General features: G+C 40.9%; 1 protein-coding gene across 3 annotated transcripts in view; it reads right to left on the bottom strand.

The window, feature by feature from the left end:
- Positions 1-19,250, bottom strand: part of TTC8 (tetratricopeptide repeat domain 8) — a 58,066-nt gene that overhangs the window by 17,416 nt on the left and 21,400 nt on the right. For 2 of the 3 annotated variants that reach the window (XM_026651371.2, XM_026651374.1), the window contains exons 5-8: positions 16,413-16,572; positions 15,648-15,737; positions 7,918-7,962; positions 387-472 (exon numbers count right to left, since the gene is read on the bottom strand). In XM_026651371.2, the coding sequence (XP_026507156.1) occupies positions 387-472; positions 7,918-7,962; positions 15,648-15,737; positions 16,413-16,572 (381 nt within the window). The remainder of the gene's footprint in view (positions 1-386; positions 473-7,917; positions 7,963-15,647; positions 15,738-16,412; positions 16,573-19,250) is intronic. The other variant, XM_026651373.2, reaches the window with a different exon arrangement.

Raw genomic sequence — 19,250 nt, 5'->3', positions numbered from 1 at the left:
GCTCCTGGCTCAGCCGTGTCTCTCAGGGCTTCTAGGCTCCTAGCTTCACATGAGTCCATTGGGTGCGCCCAGGATCAATTTTCTTTCAAAATATTCTAAATGAAATGCTTTCATTATTTCAAAATGATTTTTTTTTCCTTCTAGGAAATTTCAATTTTTTTGTTTCAAAATGGAACAATGTTTGGAATTTCCTGTAAAACTAATTCCAACTTTGACCAGCTCTAATTTTATTATATTGCCATCCCTTAACTACTTTACTATACGAACACCTCTTAGTACTATACAATTTGACCTTGAAGCTTAGGAAATACTGTACAGTTACTAGAAACTAAAGTTCATGTTCCTCAGATCGCAATCAATCACTAAAGAATAGAAAAATGGCTTACCTATAGTAGCATTTCCCAATTTGGACTTTCCACCACCAGTCCTTGTACTGTGCATGCTCTGTGGCAAGTGCAGCCAAATCTAAAGCCTTTAAAAAAATACACAGACACACACCCACACCTTAAAACTGGCAGTTCCAGGTTTCAACAAAGAATACTGAAGAAAAATACAAGCCATAAAGAACAGCAAAATATAAAAATATTGAATAAGCTGCTTTGGTACATACAGACATTGTTTTTTACATATAGACTACGGAAGGATTATTACTTTATTTCTATGAAGATTGAATCATAAAATGTTTGAAAGGATTACAGCAGGATGTAATCATACATGCTTTTTAACAGTTATATATAATGCAAAAGAGGAACTAGGGAACACATTTAATGAGACTGTAGAGACTATGTAAGGTATCCATAAGTCTAAGCATACACATTTTTCACGTTTTCCCATCATCCATGGGGGAAATTTACTAAAAGCGACTTAAACTTTTTTTTTTTTTTAAAGAAAAAGTGCCGAGGTAGTTCTGCTTGAGACAGTGTACAAATTATCTTGGTTTTGGTGATATCAGGCCTTTTCCACCTGGATCACTTGAGTACAGTGCACTTTCAAATGAGTATGGGGAAAAAATAGGAAGGCTTTTCTCCCTCCTAATCCTCCACAATCAGGGATGTTTGAAAGGTAGGTATGCTATTCAACACACTTTGCTTGAACAGGGACCATTAGAAGGGTCATATTTCCACAGATTAAAAATCAGAAAGACGCTCTAGTTTATCTTTTTTCTTTTAATTTCTGATTTCAGGTCATGGCATATTGTGCTGAAAGAATCATAGTCTATACTGTATTGAAAGGCTATAAAACATACAAGCTGCAGAATTGTTTGAAATTCCATTTTCCATCATAACATAAGATGTCAGAGTAAAAGCTACACTTCCATTATAGCAGTTTCACCAGAAATAGTCTAAAAAGCTTTTAAACAAAATATTATGAAAATAGACATACGTGGCCATGAAGCTCAGAACTGACTTGATTTCTTCATAACTATTTCATAGAACCACAGAAATCAGAAATGGAAGACTCCTATTACAGTAGCCAAACCAAGGGCTGGTAGAGAACTGTTTCTTAGGTATGTGTTTTGTTTTGTTGTATTTTTACAGTAAACTAGTAAAGTTCTTGTGTATGCAATACAGAAACAACTGATAGCTGTATATCTGAAATGCCAATATTAAATTGACCAAGTGGCAAGTGTTTCTGGGTTTTTATTCCCAGTTGCTTGCTCCTGCAGCTAGCACAATTAGGACTGCTTTAAAGACAGCAGGCCAGATCTTCAGCTGGTGTAAAATTGTCATAGCTGCATTGACTTGAACAAAGCTACAATGCTTCACTCAAGTTGAGGACCTGTCCCAGCATATTCAATTCTGAGAAAGAGAGACTTGCTTTGTGTAATCCTCCAGAAAACTAAGGAAACATATTGATCAAATCCTACCCATCAAATCCTGAAATCTTTAGTCTCAGTGGTGCTATGCATGGATCTAGTTGTTCAGAGTTCATTTCAGGATTGGGGCTTAATTTCATACCAATGTGAATGATATTGACCACATATAAATTTGTTTGCCTTCCATTAGGATCTTGGCTTCTTTGTAGTTCAATGGGGAGGGGCAGAAAACTATAATTTTGCTTCATTAGCAAACAGTAGTATGAAAAATGAGATCACCTTAGTTATACCAATGTAAAAAAACTTGAAGTTCACTAACTGAAGCCACTAACTGGGGGGGGGGAGGGAAGCACAGATTTAAAAATCTGGAAGACAGTTAAGACTGAAACCTCCCTTAATTTGTGTTTGTTTATTGGGGTACATAAGATGTCAAATTACATGCCTGCTCACAATGTATTTGAAATAGGTATTACAATGAGAAAAGGCCAAAATGCAATCAATGCATGTGAAGAGAAACGTCCTGAGTGTATTTTGGTGACAAGCATACCAACTACAGTGGATGTTAATGTTCTTTGCCTTAATAAATTTTTAAAAATGCAGTTATAAAAACAGAACATAGTGTGCTTTCCTTCACCCACGGAGTGTGCTTTGCTGGGGGCTGGCACTTACCAAGGCAATACTATGGGCTGGGATTATTAACCAGTATACAGTATGTTTGCTGCTGTTCCTTAAGAAAAATTGTAATGAGAGCATCACTAAACTTTCAAGCATGTCAGACTCTGGTGTTCCACTCTTTGGCTAGGTCTACACTACCCGCCTGAATCGGTGGGTAGAAATCGACCTCTCGGGGATCGATTTATCGCGTCCCGTTGGGACACGACAATCGATCCCCGAATCGACGCTCTTACTCCACCAGCGAAGGTGGGAGTAAGCGCCGTCGACGGGAAGCCGAAGATGAACAATTTCTGAGCAAGGCTTTTAAGTTGTCCCATTTTCACTGACATTTAGCCCACACTGTTTAGTCCACAAAATGAAAATCAAGAATAGTTCAGTGTCTAAAGAGAGTCAGTTATTGATGAATGATCCCAAAAGGAAACAAGAGTGAACAGCAATAATGGAGGAATAATTTCCTCTGAGAATAGGTATTTATTTTTCCTTAAGTGAAATAAAGGGATACTGGATACATTTTTAAAAAAAGTATTAAATACTGTATTAAAGAAATACTGTGCTTTCCTCCACTCCTATCTCAAAAACTGACAGTCTGTGGATTTTTGCTGTATTTGCTATTATTATAGATAAAATACTTTATATTGTGTATGTTTAATCAAATCTGCATACAACTGTACAATGGTATTCTTTAATACAAATTGACAAGGAACTCAGCAGTACTTAAAGGAGTGGTTGAGAACTAAATGGAGGTGAAAAAAAGACTTAAGGCTTGTTTATTAATTATATTGCAGAAGACAACAGTGCAAGTCCCTCAAGATGGGCAAAATGAGAGCAAAGATCCCCTTTCTCTACTAATATTTTTCCATCTTATTTGTAAATATTTGATATCTTTTTTTGGATGTGGTTACAAGTTTGGCTGGTAAAGGTAATAGTGTTGATGTAATATACTTCTGTAAGGGATCTGACTTGGTACCACATGACATTTTGATTAAAAAAAATTAAAAAGATACATAATTAACATGACAAAGTAAATGGATTAAAAGATGTCTAAACGATAAATCTCAGTGTAGTTGTAAACAGGATATCATCTTTGAAAATGTGTTTTTAGTGAGGGCCAGCAAGGATCAGTTCTTGGCCCTATACTATTTAAAATCATTATTAATGACCTGGAAGAAAACATAAAATCATCACGGATAAAGTCTGCAGATGACACACACATTAGGGGAGTGGAAAATGATACACTAATATAGAGTAATCTGGATTGCATGTAAACTGGGCACAAGCAAACAATATGCTTTTTCATATGGCTAAATGTTTACATGTAGGAACAAATAATGGTAGGCACTGTGATGGGGGTGTTCATGCCACACCAGCACTGATGGGGTTAAGGTGCCTCAGAAGGGGCCAATTAACCATATAGGCTGCACCTTGGGGAGAGCCAGGGACTGATAAAGGCTAACTGATGATGAAACCCAGCTGTGCAGGGGCAGGCTGAGCTTGTATAAAACCAGGAAGTTTGCAGCAAAAACGGACTGTAGGGAGGGAGTTGACACTCATTCTCTGGACACAGAGAGCTGGGCTGGAGGAGATCCAGGAAGGAGCAAAAGCCCTGGTATCCTAGCCCTTCAGGAAGGGTTCACCCAGAGGAGTTGCAGGAAGAAAGCCTGTGGAATGCAGAGTAGGAAGAAGCTCAGGGAAAGAGCTGCGAAGGCAGAGATTGTGTAGAGCTTGGCTGCTGATTATAGGGTCTCTGGGCTAAAACCCAGAGTAGTGGGCGGGCCTGGGTTCCCCCACCAACCACTGGGAAAGTGGCATGGACTTGGAATTGGCATGGAGGACTGCCTGTGACAGCATCTGGACAGACTGTCCAGAGGGACTTTGATACCTTGGAAAGAGAAAACGATATAGTGACCTAGATGGAGGCTGAGTCATGAAGAGAGAGTACCCTGAGTGCCGGAGAGCAAGAGGGGCCCCAGGGCAAGTGAGCAACAGAAGAAGGTGTTAGACTGGATGAGAGCTGATCCCCAGACCCAACCAGATGGGGTGCCCCAACAGTGAGTAAAACTCTGCTTACACAACAGGGGACCCTATCCTGGGAAGCAATGACTCCAAAAAAAATTGCGGGATCATGGTGGATAATCAGCTGAATACGAGTTCCCAGTGCGACACTGTGGCCAAAAGGGCTAATGTGATTCTTTGATGCATAAACAGGGGAATCTGAAGTAGAGACGCTATTTTAACTCTGTATTTGGCAAAGATGTAACGGTTGCTGGAATACTACGTCCAGTTCTCATGTCCACAATTCAAGGATGTCGATAAACTAGAGGGGGTTCAGAGAAAAGCTACAAGATTGATTACAGAACCTAGAAAAAAAGCCTTATAGCAACAGACACACAGAGCTCAATCATTCAGATTAACAAACAGAAGGTTAATGGGTGACTTGATTATAGTCTGTAAGTACCTACATGGAGAACACGTATTTGATAATGGGCTAGCAGAGTAACATGATCCAATGGAAAAACGAACAGGAGTACTTGTGGCACCTTAGAGACTAACAAATTTATTAGAGCATAAGCTTTTGTGGGCTACAACCCACTTCTTCGGATGCATACGAAGAAGTGGGTTGTAGCCCACGAAAGCTTATGCTCTAATAAATGTGTTAGTCTCTAAGGTGCCACAAGTACTCCTGTTTGTTTTTACAGATACAGACTAACACGGCTGCTACTCTGAAACCTGTCATGATCCAATGGCTGGATCTTGAAGCTAGACAGATTCATATTGGAAATATGGTGTAAATTTATAACAGAGTAATTAACCATTGGAACAATTTAGTAAGGGTTGTGGTGGACTCTCCATCACTGGCCATTTTAAAATCAAGATTGGATTTTTTTTTCTAAAAAATAAGCTCTAGGAATTATTTTGAGGCAGTTCTATGTCCTGTGTTTTATACAGGAGATGGACTAGATGATCCCAATGTTCCCTTCTGGCCTTTGACTTAATCTATGAAATCACATTAGGAAGCATATATCGCAACCTGTGAATTGACTCTTGGACTCCACCCACAGCCTCAGAATTAGTTCCACAGCCAATTGTGGACAAGATGCAGAGCTAGTCTGTTCTGTACCTTCCCACATTCATGGACAGGTCAGGAGTGTAGTTTTCTCTGACTTGAGTGTATAGCCAACTACAGGAACTGCTCTTCCTCGTCCACTGGTGCAGGAAACTTGCCTGAACAGTGGCTCTTCAAGCCTTCTGGTACTCTTCTTCTCCCACCCAGAGGGCAGCTTCTTAGGTCTTGGGACCACTAGTCTCCACGCCTCATCCTTTTCCAAAAGAGTCAACTTAGGCTGCAAGGATAACCCAGCTCTTCTTTACTGAATGACCAAGTGACCAAGAGTGCCTGACTCAGGGACAGGTGGGTGGGTGAATGAGTGAAGTGACTGGGATGAACAGGTGAGTAAGGGGTGAATTTAATTGATTTGAAGGAAAGAGTTGGGTTTTTTTGTTCGTGTGTGTGGTTTTTTGTTTGTTTGTTTTTAAACTGAGATGAAGTAATGGGAGGACTTGTTAAGGGGGTCTGAGAAGGAAGGAGAGACTGTTGGGAAAAGGAGAAACTAAATATGGAAGAATGAGGGTAAAGAGGAGAAGGGAGATAGAAATGGAAGTGCATGAGAAGAAACACTGCAAATAGGAGAAAAAGAAGAGGAGCAAATGAAAGGAAGCTAGGGAGCTGAATATTAAACAATTAAAATTTAGATGTTTAAAATATAGTACCATAAGTACAACCAATACTGTAAACTGAGCCACAAAAGTATTTCCTATGAGAGCTTAGAAAGTAAAGATACAACCAGTTACTGATATCTCTCTGTGTCAAAACTGAAATGTCTGTGGATCCCCTACAGGAACTCCAAAATACTACTTCACAAGATTTCTGAAATGTTACATATAGCCTGGGCTCTATGAACTTGCCAGTCCAGCCCAGGAGATCCTGCTGTTAATATCACTGAAATAGTTTAGTGATATATTTTCACTATCATTTAATATTAATTTCATGTTAGCATGTCTAAGTGATTTCATACCACGTAAGCCCTTTGTCACTGGTGGACTAGAGTTCCTCTTGGTAAACCATATGTATTTCCATCGTTGTTGGCATCATAAAAATCCCACTTCCTTGATGTCAAAGTAAATTAGTAGCAATTAACATGTTACAGATTCTGTTTCTTTCTGACACTCACTGATTGGTTATATTTTGGATGCTGGTATACTGAAATTCAATCATATCAAGAGAGGCCAGTGCAATCAAGCTGGCAGACAGCATATGAGTGACATAATTTAGTGCCAGATTAAAAATTCATAGCATTTCATCTGAAAACAATTCTGATCTATGTCAACACAAACCATTTGTTTTCTGGTAATTATTGCTTCACTAGTTGAAAACCGTCAAAATGGCACCATGGAAGAAGCAATTTGGGAATTTAATTAATCTTCAGCCCCCTGAATGCACCCCTTGCTCAATGCATCTTTAGGTGTTGCAGAAAAGCCAATAAATGCTTAATGAGCCATGTGAAATTGATCTGAACTTTTTTTTTTTTTTTTTAACTTCAAGCACAACCTACCAGATACCATGGTGATGAATGTGCCAGAAATACTCTGTATGTTATAATAAATTTTATATCTTACTCATCCAACAAAACATACTTCACCTGTGTGGGCTGGTAAGAAAAAACTTGCAAGACTGGCTTACATAACTTTTGAAGAGTTAAACAACAGGTACACAAATTTAACTGTGACTGTTCAATATAGTATAAAACGGTGGTTATGTCTACACTTGGAGCTAAAGGTGTGATTCCCAGCACACACAGACTTACCCATGGTAGCTCTGCCAGTAATTTACCTGATTTTAAGTTCAATCCATTATTACTAATTATAGTATTATCCCATCCCAAACAATTCTCCCTCACTCTTAGTCTGCATCTACGCTTGGAAGAAGGGGTGTGATATCCAGCTCATGTCGATATACCCACACTAGCTTGAGTTAGTGCACTAAAAATAGCAGTGTAGCTGGGGTCGCATGGACAGTGCTGCTTGGGCTAGCTGCCTAAGTACATACCCAGGGGGTCCGGGCAGGTACATAGTTAGGGCCGCTTGCCTGAGCTGCCACTTGTGCTACCCTAGCTACACTGCTATTTTTAGTGCACTAGCTCTGCTCGCGGTAGTGCGGGTATATGCTATTTTGACTTTGGAAAATAAAGGCATTAACATTTTAGTATTGGTGACTTTTTCATGCTTGGAACAAGAATTTTCTTAAAGCTACAATTTTTCTATCCTAAGAACTAAAATAACACTAGAAGCCTTAGTTCAGCTGAAACCTGACAGACATGACAGAATAAGACTTAGTACAAGTAAAAATGTATTTTGTATAGATTACTTACATTCTTAACGTCATTTTCATGGTGAAAAATGTATTCGAACAATGCCTATCAGAAGAACATTTGAGACGTTATCATGTTTGAAGAAAAACATTAATACCTTATATAATAAACACTTTGGGTTCTCAGAATGTAATAATCACCAATTACTATTCTAAAATAGCAAACACAGTTACACATAACTCTATTGAAACATTAAATGGACTTTGAGTTAGATGAGCAAAATCTACTGGTGTACTGTGTTGCCAGGAGATAATAATTTTTACATTCATAGTACAGTATATGAAATTACTAGGGTTGTCTATAATGTTTGGTTTTTAAAAAAAAATTATTTTTAAAAACCAAAGTGTCTAACCTAGAAGTGAAAGTGACATTGTGGGGTTTCATGTTTATAGTCTCTTTACTTATGGAAAGAGCTTGATCCTGCAAAGACTTATGTACATGCTTAATTTTATGCACTGTGAGTAGTCTGGAAGTCAATGGAATTTAAGCATAGGCATATGTCTTAAGGACCAGGGCTCAAATTTGTTCAGTTTACGAGTGAAAATTGGCTCTTCTAAAGTTTGACACTTCATAGTCAACCATTCTGGAATCTGAAAATCCAGATTTCTTTTTTTCTCAGGTTTGCACATCATCATTAGTAAAAAGATTCTGCATCTGAAACTTGGCAAACAAGTTTAAGGATCCAGAAGAGAATTCATCTCAATCTCTACAGCTCTGTTGACTCTTCAGAACTACTAAATATAGATGTGTTATGGTAAGAAAAATAAACAGTCAAGACTGAATATACAGAGGGAAAAGATCTGATTTTTTTACAAAGACATTTTTCTGACCTGAACTGCATTTTAAAGTGAATTTAATGCAAGTGAAAGATATTAGGTTCTCCACAATGGAGACTGAAGTCCTCTGTTTATTTACAGAACTGATAGCACAGGTAGTAACACTGCAAAGTCACCTATCATGAAACCTAATATAATATTACTCAGGTACCAATCTTTCTTCTGATCTTATTTATTTTAAAAATATAATTTCCAAAAAATCATTTTTCTAAGTGCTGGATGCCAGCAGTGAACAGCTGTTAGTTATTCTGTACACTTCAAACATTAAGTCTATAATCACAGACATCCAAAATGACACACAATGAAGCAGAGGCTTCAAAATTTAATAATCCCATCATAACAAGACTTTTGGGGGAGGGGGTGATTAAGAGCAAACATGATAAGAGAGATACAAATTAATTAATGGTATAGAAAAGGTAGATAAGTCACTAATTACCTCCTCTCATAATACAAAACAAGGAAACATTCAATAAAAGTGAGAAGTAGCAAACCTAAAACTGAAAAGTAAACATTTTCTTGTATGATTTGCCTGTGATATTGCCCCAAGATGATATTGAGGCCAAAAACGTAACAGGATTAAGTAAGATTGGACACGTATATGGATAAGAATAGTTAGAATTACAATAGTAAATCTTTATTTAAAAATAAATTTTGAAAGGGATATAAATCCTCCTGCTTTAGGACATAAATCAACCTTTGGTACTGAAAATTAGAAGGAACCTTTCCTTATATACAGCTAAGGAATACTCTGTCTCCTATATGGTTTCTTGCATCTTACTCTGAAATCAGAGGGGTAGCTGTGTTAGTCTGTATCCACAAAAACAACGAGGAGTCCGGTTTTATTTATTTGGGCATAAGCTTTCGTGGGTAAAAAACCCACTTCAGATCCATGCATCTCATTGTTTTTTAAAGCCTGCCACCGCACGGTCAGAGCCCAAGACTGGAGGAGGCTGCGGGGGCCAGGGACAATGGTGGGGTGGAGCCCAGAACTGGCACCTGCCGCCATGTGGCTGGGGGCTGGGGCCAGGGCCAGGGCTCAAAGTCTCATGACTGGAGCCTGGCACCCGCCATCCCACGCTGAAGCCCGAAATCCGAGCCTCACCACCCCTGGGAAGGTGGGAAACTCAGGCTGCATGCTTATCTGGTGTTTGTGGCTCCAGATGGGGGGAGGGCCCAACCCCTTCTGGTGGCCCCGGGGGAGAGGTACTGCTCTGCGCCCCAGTCACGGCCCAGGAGACTGTGGTTGCAAGAAAAGCCCCTGGTGGCTGCATGCGGCCATGGTGGCCGCATTTGAGAAACACTTTTTTAGTTTATCAATTTGTTCCAAAACCTCCTCTAATGACACCTCAATCTAGTACAGTTCCTCAGATTTGTCACCTAAAAAAATGGCTCAGGTTTGGGAATCTCCCTCACATCCTCAGCCATGAAGACTGACGCAAATAATTCATTTAATTTCTCTGCAATGGTTCCTTTAGCATCTTGATCATCCTGTGGCCCCACTGGTTGTTTAGCAGGCTTCCTGCTTCTGATTTTTGTTGCTATTACTTTTTGAGTCTTTGGCTAGCTGTTCTTCAAATTCTTTTTTGGCCTTCCTAATTATATTTTTACATTTCATTTGCCAGAGTTTATGCTCTGTTCTATTTTCCTCACTAGGATTTAACTTTCACTTTTTAAAGGATGCCTTTTTGTCTCTCATTACTTTTTTTACTTTGTTGTTTAGCCACGGTGCCACTTTTTTGGTTCTCTTACTATGTTTTTTAATTTGGGGTATACATTTAAGTTGAGCCTTTATTATGGTATCTTTAAAAAGTTTCCATGCAGCTTGCAGGGATTTCACTTTTGGCGCTGTACCTTTTAATTTCTGTTTAACTAATTTCCTCATTTTTGTGTAGTCCCCCTTTCTGAAATTAAATGCTACAGTGTTGGGCTGCTGTGGTGTTTTCCCCACCACAGGGATATTAAATTTAATCATATTGTGGTCACTATTACCAACCGGTCCAGCTATATTCACCTCTTGGACCAGATCCTGTGCTCCACTTAGAACTAAATCAAGAATTGCCTCTCCTCTTATGGGTTCCAGAACTAGCTGCTCCAAGAAGCAGTCACTTAGTGTCAAGAAAGGTTATCTCTTCATCCCGTCCTGAGATGCTATGTACCCAGTCAATATGGGGATAGTTGAAATCCCCATTACTGAAGTTTTTTTAATTTTTTTTAACCTCTCATCTCCCTGAGCATTTCACAGTCACTATCACCATCCTGGTCAGGTGGTTGGTAATATATCCCTACTGCTATATTCTTATTATTAGAGCATGGAATTACTATCCATAAAGATTCTATGGTACAGTTTGGTTCATTTAAGATTTTTACTTCACATGGTTACACAGACTAGCTATGTGAACTTAATGGTTATGAGATTTATCATCTCTTTGCACGTTGGAGAGGTGAGAGCTCAGAGTTTTACAACTTTAAGCAACAATCCTTAACACAAAATGAAATGAGGATCTTAAAACTTCATCATGCTTTGGCTTTAGTGTCAATGCTGTCTTCTCCTTAAAAAAAAAAAAAGCCCTGCAAATCCATAAAGCTGCACATTTTAACTCAAGTCTTACTTTCTATAAGAAATATTAATGTCATATTACGTTAGCTTCCTAACATTGATAATTGTACTTACTCCCTGTGGATGGATGTGTCTAGTAAGATTCATTAGACTAAGCGTCTTCTGAGCTGAAAGTGATGATTCACTTCAGCTTTTGAAAAAGTGCTAAGTTTTCAAGAGAGATGCTGCTTAAAAAATGTGTGCATGGGTTTGCATGCGTGGATGTGGATCACAAACTAAATATGAGTCGTCAATGTAATGCTGTTGCAAAAAAAGCAAACATCATTCTGGAATGTACTAGCAGGAGTATTGTAAGCAAGACACAAATAATTCTTCCATTCTACTCAGCACTGAGAAGGCCTCCACTAGAGTATTGTGTCCAGTTCTGGATACCACACTTTAGGAAAGATGTGGACAAATTGGAGAAAGTCCAGAGGAGAACAAAAAAAATCATCAAAAGTCCAGAAAACATGACCTATGAGGAAAGACTGAAAAAACTGGGTTTGTTTCTTCTAGGGAAGAGAAGACTGAAAGGGGACATAATAGTATTCAAGTATGTAAAAGGTTGTTATAAAGAGAAGGGTGATAAACCGTTCTCTTTGACCACTGAGGATAGGACAAGAAGTAATGGGTTTTAATTGCAGCAAGGGAGATTTAGATATTACGAAAAAATTTCCAACAATTTACCTAGGCAGGTTGTAAAATCTCAGTCATTAGACGTTTTTAAAAACAGGTTAGACAAACACCTGTCACGATGGTCTAGACAATACTTAATCCTGTCTCAGTGCAGGTATTGAAATAATGACCTACTGAAAACCCTTCCAGTCCTATATTTCTTACTCCTGGGAGAATTCTGCGCCACTGTGCATGCGCAGAATTTATGACTTTCTGATGGGGAAGCAAAGGGAAGCCATGAGCGGTCATGTATCCCTTCCCAGAAGTATGTTTCGGGTGCCCAGGGCAGCCAGCAGTTAGGTAAATCACTGTGGGGCAGCAGGCAGGACCGGAGAAGACCTGGCTGGTGGCTTCTACCGTGCACTGGGCCCAGCTGCTAGTCCTGGCTGGGCTGAGGAGGACGGGACTTCCTCTTCCCCTGCACAGCATCCAGGGCTGTGACAGACCCACCCCCAGATTTCTCCCCTGGCTGTAGGAAGCTCTGCAAACTCTCCCCTCCCCCGTGCTTCCTGTACCCATTGCTCCTCAGCTGCAAGAGGAGGAATCACTGTACAGGGAGCTACTGTACAGGGAGCTGCTCCCCCATCTGCCCAACCCCTTTGCATTCAGACCCCCTCATACCCTCCCCTCCTGGTGAGCCCCATTCCCCCTGCAACTGGACCACCCCAACGAGCCACCCGCACCTGGATCCCCACCCTACCGAGCCCCAACCAGCTGCACCTGGATCCCCACCCCACTGAGCCCCACTTCCCCAGCATCTGGACCCCCCACACTGACACTCTCTTCCAGGCGCTATCCCCCCACACCCAGATGCGCCCCCCTGAACCCTCAACTACCTTCACCTGGACCCCCCTGCAGAGTCCCATTACCGTTGCACCCAGAACCCTCCAACGAGCCCCTGTGCACCCGGATCCCCCACTGAGACATCCATACCCAGATCGCCCCCAAAAGAACCCTCTCAACCCACACCTGGATCCCCCCACACTAAGTCCCTCCACACTTGGATCCTGCCTTGCTGAGCCTGCCTGCCCACACCTAGTGCACCTGGCATGGAGGGGAAGGGCCCTGGGGTGTTTCTGGGGCAGGCCCAGTCCTTGCGCTGTGACAAGGTTGGGTGCAGCTCACCGCTGAGTCTGATCTCCCACCTCTGTGCAGCCAGTGGCCTGTGCTCCCCACTGCAATTCTGGAGCTTCCACATTTATTTGACAAATAGAATTTGCAGAATTTTAAGATACTGTGTGCAGAATTTTTAATTTTTTGGTGCAGAATGCCCTCATGAGTAAAAATTTCTATGATTCTATGACATATTATTACTGCAATTGAAGGTGTCAATCTGGAATGTGAGTATGCAAGCAACTTAACTATCCATCTGCATGTAGAGTTTCCAAATCTACACATTTAGTTGCAGTAAACACACATTTGCATACAGAACACCCATCTGATGATTTAAAAATTTGTCACATTTTAATTAAGTTTTTGTTTAAGTGCCTTAAAACTTAGAAGAAAAGGGGATTCAGAGTTCAGGAGAAATCCTCACCTATCTAGGCTTCAGGAATTCCCCACATATTCCCATTTAAGACATTTACAAAGATAGGGTTTGTTTTTGTATAACAATGTACAAATAAGTGTGTATTAATTACAGTCCTAGATAGGCTGACTGCCATTAACAGATTTAAAGGCAGATGTGCAATGCTCACCATTGCACATCTCAAAAAAGGGACTTCCACCTCTAGGTCACTAGTCAAATACAGCTCAGGTCAGAAGAGAATCAGCCCATCTGATAGCCTTCCCGTGGCCTATGCGAAGTGAACTGTGGGGATCAGTCCACTTCCTTGTGGGCAGGTATCCACATAAAGACACCACCAACACAAGTGGCACTCTTGTAGAGAGACTCAGTTGAGAGGTCACCCAATGATAAAACATGAAACAAAATCATCTTTGCATTCCTTCAGATGAGGATTGAGTTACATTTGTGAGGGAAGGCACACTGATATACTTGTTCTGTTGGTAGAGGACTTCAGTTTCTCTGGCTGTCAATCATGAGAACTAAACCGACTAAAAAAATTATGAGCACTAATGCTAGTGGAAAAATAGATCTAATATAAAAAAGGGAAGTAAGTCATGCCTTGAAAGCAAAGGAAAAAATCCAAACACTTTAAATCTTTTTTTAGATTAACAGTGTAGACTTTTATTCATACTCCCAATTCATCCACAAAATTCTCTTCTTGGAGGCTGAACAAGGTATTGTCTTGCCTTTTGTCCATCTTGCATGCATGGTTCAAGATTCATTGAACCATTAAACAACATTAGCTGATGTAATAGTTCTTGAAAGTAACTGCACGTTCTACCACCATAACATAATGGCTTAGGTATGTTCAATGCCTCCTTTTAAACTTTGATTTAGTATTGCCTCTTCACAAATGTTTTCCAGTCTGGGGCAGACTGCTAATATTTGTGGACCTAGCATAAATACACCTTAAAATAACGTCAATTCTGTAAACTGAAAAAATGTCACGTTTTCTCACTTTAAGATTACAAGTTTAAGGAATGTAATGTCTTCTTTATAATAGCATAGAATGGATATGTAGACTGTAATTATTCCCATTTATTTCTTTTCAAAGGAGATCTATGAGAATAAACAGCAGTATAAAAATATACTGAGAGTACATGCACACCTATGGTCTCAGATTCTGGAGTGTCTATTTTGAGTCTGGCAACCTATGTGGAAGATACATTGGCCTTTCTATGTTAAGCTGCCGCCCACATACAACTTTCTGCAGTTCGGAGTTATGCAGCTTGGATCAGGAGGGAGGGAATGAGCTTATGTAAATGAATTGCTGATATCCTGTACTGGACCTGTCCATCTCCCCTTACTGGGGCTGAGCAGCCTGTTGGAGTCTCTTAATCTTAGATCTTGAAAGGGAAGGAGAGAGAACCAAGAAGAATATACTGGTGAGAGGTCTTCCAGCTCCATCCACTGGGGCATAATAGGGGAAAGACCTAATGTTTTCTTGAAGTCCTTAGGACCCTCCCTCTTATGACTGCAATTTCTTCAGACATGGTTCGTTGGAGAAACAGGTGAGGCTTTAGTTTGAACGGCCTTTGCTACTTTTCCCGATGGACACAAAGGTGTCAGAGTACATTTGTGTCCAAGTATAATGTCTGTGCTCATACAGAGGGATTCTTAAAACAAAAAAAACAGGAAAAAAAAAAAGGCTTCCCCCATCTAAAGGAGGTGGGGGAAAATAGCTGACCCCATATTAGTACAATTGAGGTTCCAAATACTGCTGCTGGGCACTTCATTTCTGCACTTATAAGACAGGTCTATTGCCAAAATGCCAATTTACCACAGTATTGGGGATTTGAGGATTGTTAACATTGAGAAATACCTAATACAATGTGTTATGATTGCTAACAAGAGAGCACTTTCTTCTCTGAGTAGCGAGCAGCCTCCTCAGCTGCTGGACCTTGAAAGATTGTGGTACCCCCATAGTCCAGCAGCTGCGTAGGAAATATTAGGCTGGAAAGGGTCCTAAAAATCTAGAAGAAGAGAGACACTAACGGTAAATTAACATTGAAGTGATATTAAATATAGCAGAACATTGACCAAAATAGTCACATACCTTTGCTAACTTTGGTTTTTGAGCATATTTTGCTAAATTCAATCTAGACAAGTTTATGAAAGGACCTTCTGGATTTGTGAGCATAGAGGCCTGAAAAAAAGTGTTAAACAGAATGAACCCATTACACTATACAAATACATTTCAAATATCAGATGAAAAAAACCTTCAATGGAAAAAAACGTAAATTATAACTGCAGTAGAGTATGTGATTTAAAAAAAAAAGCTTTTTTTTTGCAAAGACTTTGGAAGAACTGCTTATATGCATATATAGCAGGAGTTCAACAACACTTTTTGCCTACAAAAAAAACCCCCTAGTTTGCATTATGTCTTCAATCCAGACACACTATTGGTGATTTTACTAAATGCAGCATAAATTAGCCAGATTTAATCTTAGTAACTCACTGGTGATTTTAAAGAGAGACTACTGCTCTCGAACAGTGCAAAAAAATAAACAAAAGTGGAAAACTTGGAGAGGGCTCCATCCTGCTTCTGTTGAAGTCATGGAGTTCAGTGAGTGAAGAATCAGGACTGCAGAATTTCCTTTTGTGAAATTTTATGCATATTTAAATACAACGAAATTAACAAGTAAGGTTTGATAGCATTTTATTCAATTTTTTTTTAAAATATAGAACTTGGCTATCTACTTCGTATTACTTGAGCTAACTTCCCCCAAGTTTGATTTTTTTCAGACGTAATTTTTAAGCTAAACTACATCATCATAGAAGGGAAAGCCATCCTTCATAGTAGTAAAGCCAAGCCACTCACCGTTCCTAGTCTGACATATCTTCCAGAAGCACTAGTAATTGGGCGAGCAGTATGAGCAGTTCTGGGAGTTCTTATAGCCTGTTCCATAGTGCCTGGTCGTCCACTTTGTGTGCTGGGTCGCACAAACCCTGTAACAGGTCTTCCTGACTGAGTCACTGGCCTAAATCGAATAAACAAATGTTAAAATGAAGAGCAGATGAGGGAAATGTGTTCATAGAATCCTAGAGATGTAGACTAGCTGGAAGGAACGTCAAGAGCTCTTCTACTCTAGCTCCCTGGGCTGAGGAAGGACCAAGTAAACTTTGATCATCCCTGACAGATGTCAGTCTAACCTATTCTTAAAAACTTCCAAGGATAGGGATTCCACAACCTCCCTTAGAAGTCTATTCTAAAGCTTAACTACCCTTATAGTTAGAAAGTTTTTCCTAATATCTAACCTAAATCTCCCCTGCTGCAAATTAGGCCCATTACTTCTTGTCCTACCTGCTGTAGATATTGAAAACAATAGATTACTATCCTCTTTACAACAGCCCTTTTCATATTTGAAGACTGTTATCAGATGCCCCTTCAGTCTTCTTTTCTCAAGACTAAACATGCCCAATTTTTATCCTATCCTCATAGATCATGTTTTCTAAACCATTTATCATTTTTGTTGCTGTCCTCTGGACTTTCTCTAATTTGTTCACAGCTTTCTTAAAGTGTGTTGCCCAGAACTGAATACACTACTCCAGCTGAGGCCTCACCAAGGCCGAGCAGAGTGGGATAATTACCTCCTATGTCTTACATGGGAGGTAATTAATACATCCCAGATTATATTAACCTTTTTTGCAACTGCATCACACTATTGGCTCAAGATCAATTTGTGATCCATTATAACCCCCAAGATCCTTTACAGCAATACTACTGTAGTTGTGTATTTGATTTTTTTGTTTGTAAGTGGAGTACTTGCACTTGTCTTTATTGAGTTTCATCTTATTGATCTGAGATCAAGCTGTGTGGAAACTTTTAAAAGACACCATAATAGAGGCTCAACTTAAATGTATACCCCAATTTAAAAACATAGTAAGAGAACCAAAAAAGAGCCACCATGGTTAAACAACTAAGTAAAAGAAGCAGTGAGAGGCAAAAAGGCAGCCTTTAAAAAGTGGAAGATAAATCCTAATAAGGAAAATAGAAAAGAGCATAAACTCTGGCAAATGAAGTGTAAAAATATAATTAGAAAGACCAAAAAAGAATTTGAAGAACAGCTAGCCAAAGACTCAAAAAGTAATAGCAATTTTTTTTTTAAATACATCAGAAGCAGAAAGCCTGCTAAACAACCAGTGGGGCCACTGGACGATCGAGATGCTAAGGAGCACTCAAAGACAATAAGGCCATTGCGGAGAAACGAAATGAATTCTTTGCATCGGTCTTCACTGTTGAGGACGTGAGGGAGATTCCCAAACCTGACCCATTCTTTTTGGGTGACAGATCTGAGGAACTGTCCCAAATTGAGGTGTCATTAGAGGAGGTTTTGGAATAAATTGATAAACTAAATGGTAATAAGTCTCCAGGACCTGATGGTATTCAACCAAGAGTTCTGAAGGAACTCAAATGTAAAATTGTAGGACTACTAACTGTCATCTGTAACCTATCATTTAAATCAGCTTCTGTACCAAATGACTGGAGGATAGCTAATGTGACGCCAATTTTTAAAAAGGGCTCCAAAAGTGACCCTGGAAACTTCAGGCCAGTAAGCCTCACTTCAGTACCGGGCAAATTAGTTGAAATTATCGTAAAGAACAAAATTGTGAGACACCTAGATGAACATAATTTGTTGGGGAGGAGTCAATATTTTGTAAAGAGAAATCATGCCTCACCAATCTACTAGAATTCTTTGAGGGGGTCAACAAGCACGCAGACGGAGATCCAGTGGATATAGTGTACTTAGATTTTCTGAAAGCCTTTGACAAGATCCCTCACCGAAGGCTCTTAAGCAAAATAAGTAGTCATGGGATAAGAGGGAAGGTTCTCTAATGGATTGGTAAGTGGTTAAAACAGAGGTGGGCAAACTACGGCCCGCGGGACCCTCCTGCCCAGCCCGTGAGCTCCTGCCCTGGGAGGCTAGCCCCCGGCCCCTCCCCTGCTGTTCCCTCTCCCCCGCAGCCTTAGTTCGCTCTGCCGCCGGCGCAATGCTCTGGGCGGCAGGGATGCGAGCTCCTGGGGCTCCGCAGCTGCAGAGCCGCAGCCTGACCCGGTGCTCTGTGCTGCGCGGTGGTGTGGCTTGCTCCAGCCGGGCGGCGCAGCTGCCTGTCCTGGTGCTCTGGGCGCGCCGACTGTAGTGCCGCCAGCCACCAGTGCTCCAGGCAGCGCGGTAAGGGGGCAGGGAGCAGGGGGGGTTGGAGAGAGGGCAGAGGACTTCGGGGTGGCGGTCAGGGGCATGGATGGGGTTGGGGTGATCAGAGGTTGGGGAACAGGGGAGTTGAATGGGGGCAGGTGTTCCCAGGGGGCAGTCAGGAAGGAGAGGAGGGGTTGGATGGGGTGGCGGGGGGCAGTCAGAGACAGGGGTTCCAAGGGCGGTCAGGGAGAAGGGGTGGTTGGATGGGGCAAGGGTCCCTGGGGGGGCAGTCAGGAATGAGGAGGGTTTGGATGGGGTGGTGGGGGGCAGTCAGGGGCAGGGGTTCTGGGGGCTGTCAGAGGACAAGGAACCGGGGGGTTGGAGGGGGTAGGAGTCCTGGGGGTGCCGTCAGGGGGTGAGAAGTAGGAGGGGTCGGATGGGGGCAGGGCCAGGCCACACCTGGCTGTTTGGGGAGGCAAAGCCTCTGCTAACTGGCCCTCCATACAATTTTGGAAACCCGA

Source organism: Terrapene carolina, unplaced genomic scaffold (genome assembly GCF_002925995.2).
Source record: "Terrapene carolina triunguis isolate 2854851 unplaced genomic scaffold, T_m_triunguis-2.0 Scaffold96, whole genome shotgun sequence".
Lineage (NCBI taxonomy): Eukaryota > Metazoa > Chordata > Testudines > Emydidae > Terrapene > Terrapene triunguis.
The sequence above is the reverse complement of the archived record's forward strand: the minus strand, read 5'-3'. Positions and strand labels throughout refer to the sequence as shown.